The sequence below is a fragment of the Poeciliopsis prolifica genome, unplaced genomic scaffold, assembly GCF_027474105.1.
Source record: "Poeciliopsis prolifica strain line A6 unplaced genomic scaffold, Auburn_PproV2 SCAFFOLD011, whole genome shotgun sequence".
Taxonomy (NCBI): Eukaryota; Metazoa; Chordata; class Actinopteri; order Cyprinodontiformes; family Poeciliidae; genus Poeciliopsis; species Poeciliopsis prolifica.
In genome coordinates this window covers 1,095,414-1,116,318 of record NW_026562386.1, presented here as the reverse complement: position 1 = coordinate 1,116,318, position 20,905 = coordinate 1,095,414, and the positions used below count along the sequence as shown (strand labels likewise).

Sequence of the window (20,905 nt, the reverse complement as noted above, 5' to 3'; positions counted from 1 at the left end):
TTGGTTAAAGTGAACTGGTCTGCGTGGATCGAGTAAAAATGTTTTTTTGTTTTTTTTAATCAACGTATGCCAGTATTGCTAAGTATTTAGGGCTTGGCTAACGATGACGTGATCTTTATGCCGAGAAGAAATAGGATGACATTACGCCATGGTCTTGTTTTGTTCCACTTTCGTGCTAAGTTAGCATGCTAGCCTCCCTACAGCCTCCTACACGTGTTGACGTTCACATGCTCCACTTCTCGGTTAGAATCGGTTTAAATTGCTGGTAAGAAGGAACAGATTTCTGTTGTTGGTTGTAACAAACAAAATGATTCCGTGTGTGATCGCTTATCTTATCTTTCTGGCTCTTTGTTAAGCTGTTTGTGTTTCTTTTCTGTCTGCCTCCAGGTCGTTTTTCCAGCCCTACTCTTTGCTTAATTCTTTACTAAAATTCTTTGCCAAGCCGCCAAAGTGGAGAGTGTCGTCGCACCAGGGGGACCTTCTCGTTTCAGGTACTCGGCATTAATATGACATCACACTTGTTTGTCCTGATTCTCTGCTGCTCAAACCGCCAAGGATGTAAAACCATCCTTTTCTGTGATGTTAAAGTGGATTTTTTTCCCCTTTTGTTTTTACAGTGTAGAGGGAGGAGGTGGGGGTGCACCTCAGCACTATCCCAAGACTGTCTGCAACGGGTAACTTTTCTGCTTACTTAATACTCATGAGTTATTTTGTTTAGATTCAAATAAAAATTAAAAATAGTATTGAAACATGTACATGTTTTTTTTTTCTTTTTCACTTAAGGAGTCTTCCTTTCATATTATGCCAGGAAATGGGAATGTTTCTCTGAAATCTGTTACTAACATTAGATATGTGGACATGAGTTTCAGGCTGTGCATCAAAAGTAAAATAGTTAGACATTGTTGTATTTGCGTTGTTACACTCACTGTTTTTTTTGTTGTTTTTTTTGTAACAGCGAGTTCCTGGGGAAAACCCCAGGTCCTGGCGTTCAGAGATGGATTCCTTCACGAAGCACTAGACGAGATGCCAATTCCTCCAGCGAGAAAGGACAAAATGATGCAATCTTCAGGAAAGTAAGAGGGTAAGTTAACACTTGTACTTTCAATGTTGTTTTAATCTATCTGTCTAAAGTATATCTTCATGTTTTTGCTTTTTTTAATGAATATATTTTGTTCCTCAGCATACTTAATAAGCTGACCCCTGAAAAGTTTGACAAACTGTGCCTGGAGCTCCTCAATGTGGGTTTGGATTCAAAACTTGTCCTAAAAGGAGTCGTCTTGTTGGTGAGGATCCTTTATCCTTGTACATATTTTTATTTGTGGACACACTGAACCAATGATGTGTAATATATTGTATTTATGTTCTTAAGATTGTCGACAAGGCCCTTGAAGAACCCAAGTACAGCCAGCTTTATGCACAACTATGTCTTCGCCTGGCAGAGGATGCACCAAACTTTGAAGGCCCATCAGCAGAAAGTCAAGCAACTCAAAAGCAAAATACTGTAGGTTTTAAGCAATATTCATATTTGTAGTCTCTTAGATGTGTTGGAGTCAGCTTATATTTTTCTTTTCTTGTTTGTTTGCAGACCTTTAGAAGGCTTCTGATCTCTAAACTTCAAGATGAATTCGAAAACCGTGCCAAGAATGTTGATGGTGAGTAAATCATACTGTATTTAAAAAATATATATCTATATTAAAAACTCATTCTTTCCATCTAAATATCTATCCTTTTTTTTATGTAGTCTTTGACAAACATGACAACCCGCTCACCTCTGAAGAGGAGGAACAGCGTGCTATTGCAAAGATCAAGATGCTGGGTAACATCAAATTCATCGGTGAACTTGGCAAACTCAATCTTATCCACGAATCCATTCTTCACAGATGTATTAAAACAGTAAGTTTTAATATGATACATGTTTTTTGTAACAATGAGATTGATGTGTAAGGAATCTAACTTGTGCTCTTCAAAATGTTTTAAGCTTTTGGAGAAGAAGAAGAGAGTCCAACTTAAGGATATGGGTGAAGATTTGGAATGCCTCTGTCAAATAATGAAAACTGTGGGACCTAAAATTGATCATGCAAAAGCTAGGGTGTGTAAACTTAAATGGGTCGAACAATAACTACTGTTGTCTGGTCCGATGTTATATTGAAAACTCTTCAATTTCTCTCTGCAGTCCCTGATTGATCAGTACTTTGGACGCATGCAATCCTTAATGAACAACAAGGAATTGCCAGCCAGGATTCGCTTCCTGTTGCAGAACATGGTGGAGCTGCGAAAAAACAACTGGGTTCCTCGCAAAGCTTATGTGGACAACGCGCCAAAAACCATTCACCAAGTCCGCCAGGACGCCGTAAAGGTTAGACAGTGCTTCAGTGATTAGCTTGGCGCCTTTTTTAAAATTATTTTAGTTTTTTTTTTTTTTTTTTTTTTTTTTTTTTTTTTTTTTTTTTTTTTTTTAACTAACAAGATATTTTTTGCTTTTTAGGATTTGGGTGTATTCATTCCACCATCCAACGATGTGATGAGGAATGACTTCTTCACAGACCATAACTCCTTCCTGCCATCAAGGAGAGTTGAAAGAGAGCCTCTAGGTGGGCTTGCTGACATGTTTGGACAACTGCCTGGTATGTTGGCCGTTTTTACCCTGATAGAAGTTTTACTACTTTCTGGAGTCGTTAAAACATCTGAAGGCAAAATTGAATGTCTGTCTTTTGAACAGGGATTGGCATTGGAACTGGTCCAGGAGTGATTCAAGACCACTACTCCCCCACCATGAGTCGTCATCGTGCAAGCCCACTATTCAATGGCCATATGGGAAATGGCAATGCTTCACACCAGCCTCAGTTTGAACCAGGAAGCAAGCCATTCATAAAGCCAAATCAGGTAAGACTCATAGCTTTCCTTGTTTAATTCTCACTTATAGTGTTTAGTACTTAAACTAAAACTATTTTCTTTTTTTTTTTCTTTAAAGGGGCAGAATTCACCAGTTTTCAGCCATAAACAGAATCACTCGGCACAAGTACAGTCAAAGGATGTGGGTCCAAGGTTCAGCAAGAAAGGAAAACTCAATGCTGATGAGGTAGTAACTCTTTTGATGGCAAGAAAATCTAAACATTTCAGCTCTGAGTTAAGTTTATACCACTTTGTGTTTGTCTTATAGATCAGTCTGAGGCCGGCTCAGTCCTTCATCATGAATAAAAACCAAGTGCCAAAGCTGCAGCCACAAATGACTTTGATGCCTCAAACTGGTTCTCCAATCGGACAGGTAACCTCCCTTTGTTTAAATAAAGCTTCTATGGTGTTTAAAGTGTTGCAAGGTGCACTTTAAATTTACTTATTTATTTATTTTTACAGCTTGGCCTCAAAAATAATCCTCCTCCAATCCAGGAAAAGCCAGCAAAGTCCATCAAAAAGGCTCCACCGACTAAGGAAGAGTTGCACAAAATGACGGTGAGTTTCTCATGGTTTAAGCTCGACTTCCTTCCTGTAAGGTGTTGCATCATTCGATAAAACTTGCCTTTGTCTTTTTAGGATACACTTATGACAAACTATCTGAATGGGAAAGACATCGAGGAGGCTGTAAATGCTGCGAAGGAGATGAAAGCGCCCAATTACTTCTTATCTGAGATGCTGAACAAGATGATCGTGTTCACACTCGAACGGTCCGACGAAGACAAGGAAAACGCGAGCAAACTGATCCATGCCCTCTCCACAGAGGGAGTCGTCAGCCGTGAAAGCCTTCTGCCAGTGAGTGTCCTCTGATAAACGGAAAATTCTCGATCGTTCAGCTGAGTGTCAATTAACCCAAACTTTTTTTGGATATCTTTGCAGGCCTTCTTGCGTGTTCTGGACCAGAGCCCTAAGATCGAGGAAGAAATCCCTCTGGTGAAATCCTACCTGGCCCAGTTTGCTGCTCGAGCTGTAATCGCCGATCTGGTCAGCATTGACGACTTGGCTCATCAGCTGGAGAATGGTACCCACTTCCCCCTCTTCCTGCTGTGCCTGCAGCAGACAGTCAAGCTGAAGGACAAAGACTGGCTGGGCGACCTGTTCCAGCAGAGCAAGGTCAACATGCAAAAGATGCTACCTGGTACGCTTGTTCTGTTTACGCTCATTCTGTTTACATGTACAGTTGAAGTAATTTGGTTCTAGCTGACATTTTATTTAAATTTTTTTTTATCAGAAATTGACCAGAACAAGGATAGGATGTTGGAGATTTTAGAGGGCAAAGGCCTTGGCTTTCTGTTCCCACTGATGAAACTGGAGAAGGAGCTGCTGAAGCAGATTAAAGTGGATCCGTCACCACAGTCCATCTACAAGTGGATCAAAGACAACATCTCGCCCAAACTTCACACCGATAAGGGCTTTGTCAACATCCTTGTGACCAGGTAAGGGACAAAGCTTCTGCAGATAAAATAGCAGTCCTTAAAAGCTCGAGTTGAGGGATTTTGCCGTGTCTGCCAGTCTTCTGCAGTACATTGCTTATGAGATCAACCCAGACGACGACGAGGAGCAGCTCGCAGCCCCCAGCAAGGAGCAGCTGGATGAGGAGAAGCAACTGTTGCTCTCCTTCAAGCCAGTCCTGCAGAAGTTCCTCCATGATCACATTAACCTGCAAGTCAGTGCGCTGTATGCCCTGCAAGTCCACTGTAACACCAAGAGTTTCCCCAAAGGTGTGTGTTTGATTTTGGTTTTCTCCAAAGTGATTTAGTGTTGCTTTTTTTGAGGCTTTTTCTGTAATCCTTTGTCGTCGTGCTTCAGGCATGTTACTGCGCTACTTCGTGAACCTTTACGACATGGAAATAGTGGAAGAAGAAGCCTTCCTCTCATGGAAAGAAGACATCACAGAGGAGTATCCTGGAAAGGGGAAAGCTTTATTTCAGGTAAATTAAACCAGAACTTGTCACCTGATTCATTTAGATCTTTTTTTAAATTCTTTTTAAACTAATGATTGATGTTTTCCTTTTTGACACAGGTGAACCAATGGCTGACCTGGCTGGAGACGGCTGAAGAGGAAGAGTCGGAGGATGAAGATTACTGAGGGAGATCAGCCAAAGCCGTGTTATTAGAAAGCAATGAGTTAATTTTTTTTTTCCTTTTCCTTGTCCTTTTTTTGTTTAGTTGCAATTGTTACAACTCATTCACAAAATGCTTCGCCAAATCCGACTGGCTTCATCTTGCTGTATGTACTTCTTAGAGCTTTCATCTTGTCTCGCAGCAAGTGTTGGTGCATTTCAGTCATCCTGGGATCAGGAGTAGGCAGTGTATTAAGGAAAACGTATCGTTTGACCTGCTATGTTACCGTTTTGTTTCTAGTCAGAGTAACGAGTGCAACTTCCTTAAACTGTTTACAGAGACCAAGATTCTTTTCTTGTTTTATCTGCATTTGTAATTCAGAGTTTTGATGCACTTTGCTTAACATCATGAGTTGTTGCAATGGTAATTCTTGATTATTTGCTTCAGTTTAATAATTAAGGGCCTTATTTAGCTTAAATTTTCTAAAGAAAATCTTAATCTGTAATGAACAGTTGTGGTCAAGCTTACTTGCACATTATGATCTCTTCACATTTAACTGAATAAATCAAGATCTTTTTAATGTATGAAACGTTTCTTTCCTAGAATGAATCGGTGTGGCCTTTTTAATTTATCAGTTTTTAATTTATCAGTTCGTATAGATATACCTCTAAAGTGTCTGACTATACTTGAATGTCCTGATTTGACATTTGTACAGCGAGAGCAGACGTAACTTTGCTGCAGCTGTTAACCACTTGTAAAATTGACATCTGTTTGCAATATTTTTAAAGGGTCTTTTTATCATGAAATTGAGACTGTGCTGTATGTGTACACCTGCGCCTTTAAATGTAATAAGTGCTCGAAGTTCAGTGTACAACTAAAGATCGATCTTGAATAAAGTTGGACTGTTTAATTCTTTGCCTCAATTTTTCACTCTGGTAATCAGAACAAAGAAGCATGCGGTTTCAAGATACTCGTTTTAATGTTTTGTAGGTTTTATTTACAATTTGACCCTAAAGGTCAAATTTTGGAGCAGTTTCTCACTGCACAGCAAGAAAAGGTAAGTGGCAAGTCATCCTACTTTCCGATTAACGCCAAGTTTGGTTTTCAGAGTGGGGAAAAAGTTGACTTTAATTTCATTGGAGCAACTTCCCACTTGGGTTAAAATATCATTTCAACTTCAGTTTTGATCTCAATTTTTAACAAAAAATCTTTAAAGAAAAAGTTTGTAGGAAGCAAGACTTTGAAAACGCACCGAAAGCTAAATAAACTGAATCCATGTTTAACAAAAATGTTCCTCGGCATTTTATAAAATGACCTAATCGCTGTCATCGTTATTTGAGGCCTCCTGTTCTGAACCGTTGTCGGAGCGCCGAGGCGACCCTTCGTTGTCTGATCCTGCCTCGGAGCCCCTGTCCGACCCGGCCGCAGGCGAGGCGGCTCTCGATTCGTCGTCCGATCCCGACTGGCTCCTCTTGCTCTCATTGTCCGATTGCTCAGAGTCGGACTGCCGCTGCACCCTCCTCTTCTTCACTGGTCGGTCGCTGCCAGACTCGTCGTCTGAGCCGACGGAGCGGCGAGGGCTTCCTGCCTCGCTACCGGAGTGATTCCTCCCGCCGTCTGATTCGCTGTCGGATGCTATGCGCTTCCTGTGACCGCCTTCGTCCTCAGACGCCGAGCCGCTGTCCCGGGCTCTGTTGGATCGAGATGCACTTGTGAACATTTAATTGACTCATCTTTCCATTTCTTTCACTGCAGGTCCTCACCTGTCTTCAGCTATTTTCAGTCCATCCTCATCTGATGAGGATTCAGAGGAAGAGATGATGGCCTTGGACTTGATCTTCCCTTTAAGAGATGGTGGCATTCGCTCAGGCTGGGACTGAAATGACAACAATCTCAACATCAAACTCTCTTACAGAGTTCTCAGTAACTTAGGGTATAAAGCATATATGAAATACAATTAAATATGAATTCATGGCTGGTTTTTCTACGTTAACCAGGCTTTCCTTAAAAAAAGCCATTATAACGGCGATGAAAAACAAAAGCACCTTCTCAATCTTCTTGCGTCCTTCTTTGGGTCTGCGCTGCTTTTTGGACCGAGATGCTCCTTCCTCATCATCGCTGCCGTCTCCTCCTTTTGCAGGTCTGAAAGGCAAGAATAAAGTTTATTCCACTTGTCCATTTTAACATGCAACAGTAAATATAGCGACACAAAGCAGATCTACCTTCTCCTTTTCTTTTTCTTTTTCTCTCCATCCTCTCCATCCTCTTGCTCGCTCCCGCTGCTCTTTCTCCTCTTCTTTTTTTTCACTGGAAGGTCCTCATCCGAATCATCATTGACAAAGTCGTCCGCATCGCCTCCTTTCTTACGCTGACGAGTTCAAAACCCCCAGTCACAACAAGTGGCGATATTTTAATATGTTGTTCGTGTGCTGAGAGAAACACTTACACGCCCTCCGCCTCCTCCCTTCTTCTTTTCTTTGGTCACTTCTTTTGGTCCTTCCACAAATGTGAGCAAGTTTCTGGTCTTCTCCACAAACAAAGCTCTCTGCTCCAGGAGCTTCTTCTGCTCCTCTGCCTCTCTTTTTTGCCGTTCTTCCTAAACGTTAGTCAGAGCAAACAAGATAATCAGTCACTGAAATACAAAGAAAATGAAAGCAACATGTGTTTTCAGACTGTACCTGTTCTTTTAACATCTGCTGGCGCAGCAGGTCCCTCTCTTGTTCCTGTTTGGCCCGAAGTTCCTTCTCCTCTTCGTCCTGCTTTCTGGCTCTGGCCACGTGGTACTGAGCCTGACTCAGCAGGTCGGAGCACTGCCTGCAATCCCACAACACAACAGTATTCAGAATGAGACCCAGACATTTAATAAAAGGAAACATAATTATCACAATATGCTGATGTCAGGACTGGAGCTGTAAAATGTAAGCCTTGGGATCACTGACAGAGGAAACAAGTTAGGAAGAAAGTCATCAGGGTCCAGAAATGATTATTTTATTAAAGTATGTGTTTTTACTACTAAACTAATGACACCCTGCTAATAAACTAGCAGGCTGTCTGCTAGTTTACTAAATTTTTTAAAAGGTAATTTAAGTCTTATGTGAAATATTAAATGATTTACCCAAGTGTACTTAACTACCATAATCTGTACTAAGCATATGTAATTACTGTACATAAATTAGTGAAAATGTGGGTGCTAGCTTCTGCATGCAATTGAATTGTTTAGCACCACAGTCACCAAAACCTTGTGCCTTTTACACAAGAGGTACCAATAGTAGCATTGAAATCTGCTTCTTTCCAAATCCTGTCATATAAAAAAGCAATACCTTCAACTTTATATTCAGGTGAAAGTTGGGAATTTTACAGGATAAAAATCCTCATCGTCAGTATCTTGCCGTTACAACAAGCTCTGAAGTAACTAATTATTTTATTTACATATATTGTCCTTCAATGCTAACTATTTGCAAAGTTACACTAGTTTCATAAATACACTTATGTGAATTTGAGCCTAAGGTAATATAGTTTAGGTGTGAAACTTCTGATGGTCTGTTGTTCAGGTGAGAGCCCGCTGTCAGGTGACTTCCAAACAGAGCACATGACTGAGATCCGATAACGCAGGGCGGATGCTAGCTCCAGGTCTGAACTGGGTCGTAGAGTCGGTCTTACCTGGCCTCGGACGCAGCAAGAGCGAGGTCAAACCTCATCTTGTCTCCAGCTTTGCTCAGGTAGCTGAAATATCTGTGTGAGGAGAAGGAGACGGAAGAAGATGAAACTCAATTTCTCTTGCCGAGCCTCCTGAGAAACAGTCTAAGGGATGGAGAAAAGAAATGGCGAAAGTACCTGTGAGCCAGTTCCAGCTCTTTCACAGCACTGAGCACAGCCTTCAAATTGCTCTTCTCGTCTTTCAGCACTAGAGTTGCGAGTCTCTGAAGCACCAGAGCCACGTTGAACATCAGCACCGTGTCACTGGGCGCCACATGCCGAGCCTTTTGGGCCGCAGATCACAGTCAGGTTATGCTTACCCGATGCTTTCAGGTAAAAAAAAAAAAAAAACAAAAAAAAAAGAGCAACTCATCTACGTTACCTTCAGCAGCATCTGCTTACACTCCTGAAGTTTCCCACATTTGAAGAGAGCTCTTGCAAGATATAGCAGCACCTCTGTGTTCTGGTATTTGTAAAATTTCTTCAAGCAGTTTTCATACTGTGAGGCAGAAAGGAGGACAAACTGAGTTATACCTGAATGAAGAAATAAAACGGTAAGGCTCAGGAAGCCTCTTACCATCTGCACGGCACTGATGTACTGCTTCTGCTCCACGTAGATGTGAGCCAGATTCAGCCACACGTCACTGATTTCTGCTGTGGCCTCTCTCACCTGGGCAAACACGTCACGCGCCTCTCGGAAATAACCTTTGTGAGCGAGGACAGCCCCTGTAGAGACAGCTTCGTGGTTAGAAGCACAGGGGAAGAAATGCTAAATCACTACCAAAAGGACAAAAGGATGAAATTACCGATGCCGTTAGCAGCATAGAGATTTTTGGCGTCATTTCGCAGGACTTGTTTGTAGATTGCCAAAGCTCGATCCTGGTGTCTCTTTTCCTGTGAAGATAAAATGTGAATGTCATTTGCTGCAAATAAAAAAAATCAGTGGGATTATATGTTAGTATGGGACCTTCTGGTCACCAGTCACAAAAAATATTATTTGGCTTTGATACCAGAAGAAACAGATTCAAATTTGTAATAATGCAAGTCATTTAAAAAATTACAGCAAATGCTAAACATACGAATGTTTTTGTCCATCACAAGACTTTTTCTCAATTAAAGCACATTTATTTTATTTGCCCTTTTTTATTCAGATTGTCTTAAGATTCAGGATCTCATTTACAAGGGGGACTTATGTTGACAAAAACAAAAAAAAATCACAAACCCAGTAAGAATACAAGTAATTAATACATTTGACTCAATTAAATAAGCAAATTAAATAGGAGCTAAAAGCAAGTTCCATAAGATATGTCTTTTTGTTTTAAGAGAAATTTGAATTTTCTCAAAGGAATATAAGTGTATAGTGGATTAATGGCATATTTTTTCATCTCTGTCCACTTTAAGAAGAGGGGAAAAAACTCCTTAGTCAGAATAATAGTAGGCTGTCAAGAAACAAAGATAAAACCTTCTAGTTAAAGGATAACACTTTGCAACTCCTCTACACCCTTTCATTCATTTGTTTATTAGACAAACATAAACTCTGTTGGCACCTTTTCTCTGTCTCTGGTGGGCTGATGCAGAGTCTGCAGCCACACGTTCCCCAGAGCCAGCATGGAGTACGTGTCATTCTGAGTAGACGGCTGTTTCAGAATACGCTCAAACTTCTTCTGACCCGGCCCCCATTCCTGCTTGGCTAAGTGAAGATTTCCAATGAGTGACCAGGCATCTGGGTGATCCTGCACCAAATAGAAACCTCATCAGATCAGGCCAGGCCAGGGTTTTCACAAAAGAAGGTTTCACAGCCACACACCAACAGTTTGTACCTGATTAATCTGCAGAGCTTCTTTAAACCAGTCGGACGCTTCGTAGAAGTTCCCTTTGTCACGAGCCATCGCTCCGAGACGTAAATAACCTGCAGGTTGATAAATGAACAAAGTGCACTTTTACAGTTCACTGTCCTTGTTTGTATGAAATCCTTTATGACATGAAGTTGAACTCTTACAGTCCACGTAGTTCGGATGCTCCCTGAGGATGTTTTTATAGAGTTTCTCAGCTTCGTGGAACTCACACATGGCCTCGTACAAACGGGCCAGGTTGTAGGAGGTGGTGACAGAAATGGCGTTGTAGTAATGCTCGTCGTGCTCGCCCTCTGCTTTAGCTCGGTCCAGGGATGCTAGAAAATATTTCTGTTTGGGATAGGGGAGAAATACAAGAGGTCTGGATGCCACAGAGGTTTGATATAAATTTGTCTTTTTGCTGGGTTAAGAGCAACAGCAGTCAGCCACCTTAGCTTCCCCGAGGTTGCCAAGCCTGAAGTGCAGAGCCCCCAGGTTGTTGAGGATCTCGGGGGGAACATCGGCCTGCACCTTCTCCTGGAGGATGCGAGTGGCCGTGCCGTAAGCCGACAATGCGCCCTGGATGTCGGTCTGCTCCAAGATCTGCGCCAGCTCTATCCAAGCCTCCACATCATCTGGGTACTGCTCCGTCACTTTCTTCAAGTGGCCCTAACAAACAAAAGCGAACCGCTTTAAATAACTGGCTCCCATCATTTTTAACCAGGGAAGAGAAAAACCAGGTTGTGATGAAGACCTACTTTTGCAATGTCTCTCTTTTCCTGATCGTCAGACGTAGCGTAGAGGGATCCCAGGATTTTCATTGTTTCGTAGTTGTTGGGGTAGGCCTTCAAAACCTTTTCAAAGCACTGAGCAGCATTTTCCTTGTCTCTACGATACACGTACATCTGTCCCAAACCAAAGAAAGGCAGTACGAAGGTGGAAGAGGCGAACTGAGTAGCCTGGTAGTAATACTGAAACGCCTGGTCATAGTCCTCCTAAAGGAAAGTAAAAACAGAGACAGACACTTAAACACTGAAGACTGAGAACAAGTCAAATCTGTAAGATGTTTGAGATGGCAGCCTTACCTGCACATGAAATGAACGCGCCAACTGATAGCAGCTCTCAGCCTGCATGGCCTCGACTTCTGTGTTGTGGAAAGCATGCAGGGCGAGATGCTGGACCTTACTGTAGTCCTGCAGACAGAGAAGCACGACAATCAGCTGAACAATGCAGACTGAGGTTTGTGAAGAAAAGCCCAGCAACAAAAATACCTTTTTGAAAAAGAAGTGGTTGGCGAGGTGGTTGAGCACCATGGGGTTGCTGGGGTCGATGGTGTAAGCTCGCGACAGGAGTTGCACTCCGTTCTTAATAGAATCTGAATCTTTGTTGTTGAGCTCTAAAACGGCCAAACCAACCAGAGCTCCCACACACTTAGAATTCAGCTCCAGGGCTCGACCGAACGCCAAACGGGCCTTTTCCAGTTTATTGAGCTTGACGAAGCAGTGACCCATCCCCAGTCTTACTTCAGCTAAACAGAGAGAGGAAACTCAAAACTCAGGAAACATTTAGAAACATGTAGACTTGATCGAAAGACATAAGCTCAAATTATTAATACTAAAACAATTAGTCCTAATAAAGGGGGTTTTATTAGGACAAATAAATTAAGCCAAATTACATGAGATTTGTTGTTTTGCAGAGATTATGTTTAGAAAAATCAATTTACCTTCGTACAGATTTTGTTCAACTCTCGAGGTTTAATGCATAATGTTTCAAATGTCAGTGCTCAATCAACTAAAAAGATCCAGTGTTTTAGAACAGCCATGTTGATCTTTTATACACATTAGATATGCCTGAATTAATTACAACTGATAATTAATAAGTTATAGTTCTACATCTTAAACACAGATGCTACATAAAACATCTAATACTATATGTTTTTAATTTTATATTTGATTTATAAATTGCCTTATAAAACACAAGATACCAAAGAGAAATTATATTATAGGTAATACATAAGAGCCGACCTTGTTAATGCATTAAAAGACAAAGTTTCCTATTTTAGTACAAACAAATCCAGACTGAGGAAGCTGCAACAACAGCAGCAGACGTTCTATATTCTGAAATGTAATGTTTCTGTGGGAGGAATGATGATGCAACTTGTTTACCTGGGCAGCCAGGGTTTGTTCGTAAAGCCTTTTTATAGTACGCCAGCGCTCCCTTGTAGTCCTTCTTATTGAATGAGATGCAGGCCTTACCTATTGAATAAGTTCAGTGTTCATATTTTTTATTCATTACTCACAGAAGTCGTGATCAATTTCCACATTGCCACATAACTTACCAAGCAAAGCAGGGATGTTATTGGTGGACTGGTTGAGCACAAAGTGGAACTGAGCATCAGCCTGGTCCATCTTGTCTCCTTCCAGCAGGCAGAAACAGGCTCGACCCAACAAATGGTTCTGATTGAGATAACAACGCGTTATATTACCTCCAAACATAAAGGTACCAGCGCTACAGCAGCTCCGTGATTAATCTCTCCTACCTGATCGTACATAATGATCTTATCTGCCATGGTGTACAGCAGAGTAGCCTGCGTGATGAGCTCCTTCTTGGCATCTTTGTTTTTCTCTTTACGAGCCTGCTGGACATAATAAGCTGCTAACGTGTCCAAGCAGGTCATCTGGTCTTTCTCATGGTCTCTATAGTCCAGGTTTCCATCGATACGGGCTGCCTCTAAAAGCTTGACAAAGTCCTCTGTTTTGCCTTGCTTGTAGTACTCCAACTAAAAAAAACACACAAAAACAATATCCAATTTCATGCTGCTTCACCTATCTTATTCTCATCGATGTAAATATTTACATTCCCCACATGATATGTGGAAATAAAGTAATAATTTAAGGTTACAGAAATCACTTACCGCCAAAGCGATCCAGATGTGCAGCTGTGTGTGTTCCTGCTTCAAGATGCTGATGACCTCATCTCCCTCTGGCAGCTGGTCAAAGTCGAGCTCAATAACCTGCACAACACAGTTTAAGTTGTGATGGTGTTCCTCTGAGTTTCGCATTAAAGACAATGATCAATATAATGATTACGAGGTTTCTAATCAACTCTGATTAATTAAGGCAATTTTTGCTACTTAGGTATATTGATTTACTAGCAACTAATTTGACAACTAAATCTTTAACAAGCAACAAACATTACATTTTTCTTTCAAATCAAAACCATAAATGAATCAGTTAATAAGTTTATGTGGGTTTGGTGATGTTAAATGAGCATACATTTTAACTAAAGCTTTTTACAAACTTCCCTAAGTAGCCTGGGACTTATATGTATTTATTAAGTCTTATTTATCATTTTTTGTTGTGTTAAGACACATACACCTAGCACATTGGAAACTCAGTGGTCAAAACAGCCGAGTCTTTCACAGTGCTGTAAGTCTCTACAACTCGACTGAGTCAGGGGTCACTGGTAAGGACTAACTTTATATTAATGCATTCAATTATTGTGTGCCGTAAGGTAATGTAGAATTTGCACAATATTGGTAATATATCACCAATATTGTAATATATATAACACAGACAAAATTGGCTGTTTGACATATTTACAGCCATGGAAAATGGACAAGCATGTTGTGGAACCTAAAGCAATCACTCCAGAAATAGTGCTTCGTTTTGTCTAGCAGAGTCTCCAGGCTTGCTGCAACAGCAGATGCCCCAACATTAATGCAGTATTTGGAAAATATGCATCATGCATAAAAAGAATCTTTAGTGTATTTAGCCTGGTGGTGGGATAGAGGAAATTCCATATTCATAAGTTTCTTCGAGCTGGGTCTTCTGTTTTGGCATTTCAAAAAAACATATCCGTGGTTTTAAATGATTTAATTTCAATATTTAAATTAAATCTACAAATATTTAAGATTTATTTCCATATTAATCGCAGCAGCTATAGACTTAAATATACTAGATAGTAAATCACACACACACAAAAAAATAACTTTTAGCGCATTGACATGCAACACCACAATAATTGAGACATAGGCTGGTAAAACAAACAAAATGGACATCAATTTGTCCATCTGATCATCTTTCCTAATACTAGCTGTACATAACTGTAAATTGTTTAAATTCAGATTATGTCACAAATATCAACATTGAACATAAACACGTCACATTATTTAAAGCCGAGCCTCGGGGAAAGCCGAGTTCAATGTAGCTTCAGTTAGCATCAACTGCTAACATCACAGCAAGGTTCACCTAGAAACATCTGCAACAAAACACACATAAGAAATTTATATTTACCTCATCGGTGTCCCGTAAAGGGATCTCAATGGAACCCCGAGACATTTTGAATTCAGAAGATAACTTTCTCTCAAGTTAGTTTTGATTGATTAAAAAAAAAACAACAACAACGAGCAGAAAACATCCACTCCGTTGTTTGCTAGTAGCTAGTTTGCGGATGGTGTCACCTGAATTATGTCCGACTGGATTAAACGCGAACCAAAATGTAAGGTTCCCCCTCAGAAGCGCTGACACACAAATAATATTAAAACGGGCAACACGCTATAATTAAAGCACTTTTAATTATGTACAATTATGAACAAATTAAGGCGCTTTTTAATTCTTTTGTATTAATGGAACTTGGTGTCATCTGCGCCATGTGTCCACCGGCGAAGCCAAGCGGGGCATCATGAAGGCGGAGTATAAAAACCATTCCTCCGTCATCAGCCGCCACGTAACAGGTGCTACTAATTGTCTCAAAAACCAAAATCTTGAAAACCTTCAGGATGTAAACAGCATGATAGTACGTAGGGCAACTTTCCTAGGCAAAAAATGATCTGGCATGTTATTTATTCCCATAAATGAATATAAAAAATACGCATGAGAGAATAAGTGTCATGAATAACACGTGTAAAACGAACAGGTGTGAAGCACTGGGTTTCACTTCTCAATTAATAAAATAACCTTGGCTCGCCCTTCCCAGTGCGCTCTGGTTTCCCTCTTCTCTCTGACAGGACGCTCATCCCTCTCCTCTCACCTCACGGGTCAAACTCCAGGTTACTTTTGTAAGACGGCACAGAAAATGTCCAAATTTACTATAGTTATTTTTGCACCATATGTTTGATAAAAACGAAAATTTGACTGCATTTGTGTTAAACTCGTACATTTTAATTAAAAAAAAATCAACTTGCCCTGTCTTTTCACAGATTGCAGCCTTTTTTCCAAGAGGAGGGCCCAGGATGTCATCTGTTCATGACATGAAGTAAGAGAAAAGCACGTTTATGGCTTATGGAGCAGCACAGAAAATGAGATAAACATTAGATTGATAAGAAAAAAGAGTTTCAATATAATTTAGTTCCTAATTATTTGTTTAGATGTACATAAAATTGAATTTTTATTATTTCAGCTTGGACTGGACTGGAAAGTAAGAATCTAACTTTTTATTTGTTGTTTGTTCTCTAGATCTCTAGTTTGAATTAATCCAGAGTTGGATTTTTATATAATGAATTTTCTTATTTGTGATTTTTTTGTTGTTCTCATTTTAAACCTTTTATTATGTAACCTGCAGTTGCCCTATTCATACACAAAAGTTTATCTTCAGTATTATAAAATGAAATTGTATCTTGGTATTTAGATATTTCAATATTTATACAATATTTTATTTTTAAAATTTTATATTTATAAGGTGCCGGAAAATCCTTTATCAGAGGGAGAGAAAAATACAAAGTCTGACCGCTGTGACAGTAGGTGCTGCAGTACTGAATTTCATTTTTCTTTATGCAAAACGTACAATAATGTTTCATCATTTTAAGTTCAAGCATCATACTGCTGTGGGACACATACACGAGATGCTTCAAGACAGTAATGACACAAATGAATTTTCTGAAAATGAGCTCCTTGACATCATGTACAACAAATGTGATAAAAGCAACACAGGTAATGGGGCTGCTCATATTTTCATTTGAACCTTGTCATATAAGGATGCGATTGTCTGTGACCTTTGATAATTTATTTTTAATGTTTTCATCTCAGCCTCAGGGGAAGCGTTGGCCTCCAGCATCATGCAGTACCTGCAAACGCTCACAGCTCAGAGCGGAGAAGAGGACAAACTGGCTTCCCTGCGACAGATCCTGGACCCTGACCTTCAGGACCCTCACGTGAGCAGGGAGACGTTCCAATCCGCGATGCAAACATGGATTTCTCTGTGCAGGGAAGACAGGTGAGAGCGAGCTGTGAAGGTGGAATCTATAAAATAAGGTTTCATGTTAAATATTTTTCTTAGGTTTCATACCAAATGAAATTATTTCATTCTTCAGCTCAGATGTCATTTCTTTGTCTCAGTCAGACTACTCTGAAGTGTCTATAAATGGTAAGATCAAATCGATTTCAATATCGTAATGAAATTAATAGGAAAATACTTACATTGACTGGATTTGCCTTTTATAAGCCACCGCAGCTTCCACAGAGGGCCATTATTGTTTCTGGTTAGTAGTTTCCTCCTTCCTTCAGAAACTAAATGTGTTTATCTTGAGCATTCAGTCTTTTTAAGCACTGTTGTTTAATTGGGTTTAGTGAAAAAAAGGACCTGTCTGATGTAGTGGCTGATCTGAAGCAAGCTCGTCACCAGAACAGCAGCCTGCTGAGGATGCTGGCTCAGTGTGAGGACGAAAACCTGCAGCTCAGCCTGGAGATCACAGAGCTGCAGACCAAGCTGCTCAGGTGAGGAAGAACATGCATTACTCTCCTATGTTGCAGAACAAATGTATCTAGTTTCAAACATTATCACTTAAAGTAATTGGATCATGATATTTAACATGTAACATGTTGTAAAAATTGTAGAACGACAAACATGTATATATCAATTATGTATTTCTGTCATATACAGTTCAAACTTACACACAGTGTATAAAAATACCCATGGCTATGGGTATTTTTTATTATTTCATCCTTGGGTATGCTTTTCATACACCTGAAGGTTTCATGTGCTTTGGTCAAAACAATTATATGCAAGTATAAACACCACGAATGTCCCGCCATCATATTTTCTTTGAAAGGAGACCCTGACTTCTGACAGGTCATTCTGAGAGTATTCCCAGTGAAATGAGCCCTTTACTAAGTTGTGCTGAAAGGGATGAAGAATTCATTCACCTAAAAGCACCATGAAAAACCAGAATGCAGCTTGCAGATGCGCACAGAGGCAAATATGTTAAATTTCAGAGACACAGCCTGTAAAAAGCACATTTAATATATTTATCAAAACTGCACATCTGTGGAACTGAACTGAAATGGAGTTTAGAAAAACAACAAAAGGGCATCCATCATCCACATATCCCTGCATACAAACACACACACATAATTACAAATTTAAAAATTTGTAAAAATGTTTTTAGAAGAATGTATTGTAGAAGACTTACCTATAGCATCATTTCTCTTTTTATGTTTTTCTGCCCGCCTCAATGTAAATACAGGAGTTTGCATTGTGAAGCTGCTTTAAACTTCCTGTTTTATTTGTGTTGTTTGTTTTCTGTATACAGTTCTCAAAGATCAGCCATCAAAGCCCAGTCTGTGACAGAAAAGCTGGAAGAGACTCGTCAGATGCTGAAGGAGGTTCAGGAAACAGCCAGTTATACCCAAACAAGCTTCACCCAACTGGTACGTCCAACATAGAGCACTCTGCAATTGTTGCATATACTGGGCATCATTTTTACACTAGCAAATCCTTTTTCAGACCAATGAGACTGACCGTTTGAGGTTTCACATTAGAGTGCTTGAAGACGAGGTAAAGTAGATTTTAACTTTAAGCTTTTGGTGAATTCGGATGAATACGAATGTTGATTTCCTTTACACAGAATGAAAGACTATCCTCTGAAAGGGCATACGCTGAAGAGCATGTCAACAAATTGAAGAGGGCTAACACCGAATTAAATGTAAGATCAGATCTGTGTGTTTTTTTTCTCAAGGATTTGAGTTTTAAATAACTTGATGTGTGTATGATTACAGGTTGAACATGTGGAGACTCTGGCTTTGGTGATGCTGAAACACAAAGAAATAACAAGGGTTAGGCTGTTGCGTAAATTTTAGGGGGATTATAAATTGAGTTTTATTATGTGTGTGTGTGTGTTTTTTTTTTAATTCTATGTTTAAATTTCACTGTTTAGAAAAACATCCTACTGGACAAGATGAGGAACTTTCATGTGGAAAATCACATAATGATTGAGGTTTGTTGCTCAAGACAACGTGAGAAAAGACAAAACTCAGATCGTGGAGTAAGCCGGGTTCTGGCCGTGAGTATTAGGTGTTGCATGTTTACTGGTTTGTGATGTTTCAGGGTCTGGTGTCAGAGCTGCAGAGGTTACAGGAACATTCACATCAGCAACTTCTGAGGTAATAAATGTCACAGCTGGTAATTACTAATAATACTTACCAAAAGTCACAAAGTTGAAAGATGCATTACAGCTACATGATGAAACTGTGGGATGTTTAAAAAGGAAAACCAGAACCAGATCAGAAGAATTTCTGACTGCAGAACCGGATCCTAATAAATATAAACTTCCATTCTGTCTTTTTTTTTCCATCTGCCTGGCTTCATTCTTTGAGGTTTTCATAAATTTTGCTTTATTGTTGTTAAGATCCTGTCTTTTATGTATTTTCTTTTCATTGGATGAATATTACTTTTCTCCTGCTTTCAAAGTAAAACTCTGCTTCTAATGTCTTTTATTTATTAGACTGTATATTTTAAATATTTGCCTTAGTCAGTGTTGTAATCACTATGACTGTGTGCTATCACCATGTTTTGCTTCATTTGTCTTCCTGTTTTCATTAGCTCTGTGGATGCAGCCGTGTCTCTGTTTCTGTGCTTTATTGGCCTGTCTGCTTTCTCTGTCCTGCTGCCAGCTCACCAGAACCAGCCGCTCTGCAAGCCTCTGGTTCTTGGAGCTTCAGTTTTCTGTCCTTGTATTCTAGCCTTGGCCACAGATCAGTATTTAATTACGCCTAACTTTTGCCTTTTTATGAATAGAGGAGTCTGCACTTTGAAGCATTCCCACATTCAGAAACACATTCACTCACAATAACATTTTTCATGCGTCTGATATTTTTGTATTAAAGTTGTATTCAGTTAATCTGAGTTTTTATGTGGAGAAAGATTTAAAAGAAGGAAAAAAAAGTCCTGAGATGCAAGCAAACCTTGACCAAAAAAAGTCTCCCGTCAAATTAAGTGAATTTGTTTCTTATCAGTTGTGCGTGAGCTTGCATGAAGGGAGACGCTTTGAAGCAGGATATCTCTTAAAACGGGGATTATGAAGGATTTGAATATCAATTATCTTTCTGCCAGTTTATTTTAGATGAGTTAATTAAAAAGATATTTTAAAATTCAATTTTGGTTGTGTTTGTCTCTTACGCCGTTGTGATCCAAAAATAAGCTTCAGTTTTTGTGTAATAGATGAATATTTCAGCTGTTAAAATCTGTACAAAAGGAAAACATTTGAATGCATCTTTTGGTTGATTTTTTGAAGAATTGCAATCAACCTATGGTTTTTTTATCCAGCAAAGTGCAGAATGAGGAAATTCTATGTTGACACAGTTGACAACAAAAGATTGGTCATCAATAAAAGTGACACAAAGAAGTAATTGTTAGTGATATGACTGTGTCATTCAATGTCAAGCTCAGACTTAGCTGCATCACAGAGCCTTTTAAAAACACATTATCACATTTGTTGTCCTCAACAGAGACCACATAATGTATAGAAGTTTGTTTACTTGTTTATGAACATCAGAAATACAGAAGGAGCGGAGAGGTTTAATGAAATGTGCTAAATTCTGACAGGTTTGACCGACGTTGCGTCACTCCTCTGAGCTCCCACGGTTTAAGCCGTCCAAACCAGCGCTCTTTGCAGAGTGAGATGCAGGACATGCAGCAGGTTGGCATCACCACAGCAAAGATGCTCTCGTTCATGTAGATCCATCTGTTTCATATCTTTGTCTGCAACAGTTTCACAGAGTTCAAGGTAGCAACAGTGTTCCAGTTGCCAACTCACATAGAGAAGATATTCAGGATGTCCTTCACAAGACCAGAAGTGATGAAATAGCTCATCATTTGCACAGGAAGGTGAGGAAAGGGTTTGGGGGTAGAGAGGTGTCGATCTGATGTTTGGAGCTAAATGCAGCAACAGTTTTACACCTAGTATCCTCTCTTGTGCAGGACAGGCCTTTTCCCTTCCGGCAGCAGCAAGAGGCAGCTTTGAGACAGATGCTTCATAAAGTGTATGTGAGATTTTACCGCTTTCTCCTGTTATGGTAACAGAAAGGAGACAGCACATCTTAGTCTCAAGGCCCAGCTTATAAAAATGGTGTCTGGTTTTGACAGCG

General features: G+C 39.9%; 2 protein-coding genes across 2 annotated transcripts; one reads left to right on the top strand and one right to left on the bottom strand.

Annotated features, from left to right (window-relative positions):
- The first annotated feature begins 185 nt into the window (after nucleotides 1–185).
- On the top strand, nucleotides 186–5,581 carry eif4g2a (eukaryotic translation initiation factor 4, gamma 2a). Its single transcript, XM_055036914.1, has 21 exons — nucleotides 186–242; nucleotides 433–491; nucleotides 618–674; nucleotides 956–1,081; nucleotides 1,181–1,283; nucleotides 1,370–1,501; nucleotides 1,586–1,652; nucleotides 1,742–1,893; nucleotides 1,979–2,089; nucleotides 2,174–2,356; nucleotides 2,486–2,624; nucleotides 2,720–2,883; nucleotides 2,972–3,079; nucleotides 3,161–3,265; nucleotides 3,355–3,450; nucleotides 3,532–3,747; nucleotides 3,832–4,090; nucleotides 4,184–4,388; nucleotides 4,465–4,673; nucleotides 4,762–4,883; nucleotides 4,976–5,581. Exons 1-21 carry the CDS (start codon nucleotides 186–188, stop codon nucleotides 5,039–5,041), a joined length of 2,736 nt encoding a protein of 911 aa, XP_054892889.1. The 3' UTR covers nucleotides 5,042–5,581.
- A 305-nt stretch (nucleotides 5,582–5,886) lies between these two features.
- Nucleotides 5,887–14,989, bottom strand: ctr9 (CTR9 homolog, Paf1/RNA polymerase II complex component). The gene is made up of 23 exons (XM_055036707.1): nucleotides 14,840–14,989; nucleotides 13,459–13,557; nucleotides 13,084–13,323; nucleotides 12,883–13,000; nucleotides 12,710–12,799; nucleotides 11,816–12,072; nucleotides 11,630–11,737; nucleotides 11,303–11,539; nucleotides 10,995–11,213; nucleotides 10,712–10,895; nucleotides 10,533–10,621; nucleotides 10,260–10,445; nucleotides 9,519–9,606; nucleotides 9,290–9,438; nucleotides 9,095–9,211; nucleotides 8,851–8,996; nucleotides 8,677–8,748; nucleotides 7,695–7,830; nucleotides 7,463–7,612; nucleotides 7,239–7,384; nucleotides 7,062–7,158; nucleotides 6,780–6,892; nucleotides 5,887–6,707 (listed from the first exon to the last, which is right to left on the bottom strand). The coding sequence occupies exons 1-23, from the start codon at nucleotides 14,882–14,884 to the stop codon at nucleotides 6,332–6,334; spliced, it is 3,462 nt and encodes a 1,153-aa protein (XP_054892682.1). The 5' UTR covers nucleotides 14,885–14,989; the 3' UTR covers nucleotides 5,887–6,331.
- Between the last annotated feature and the right edge of the window lie 5,916 nt (nucleotides 14,990–20,905).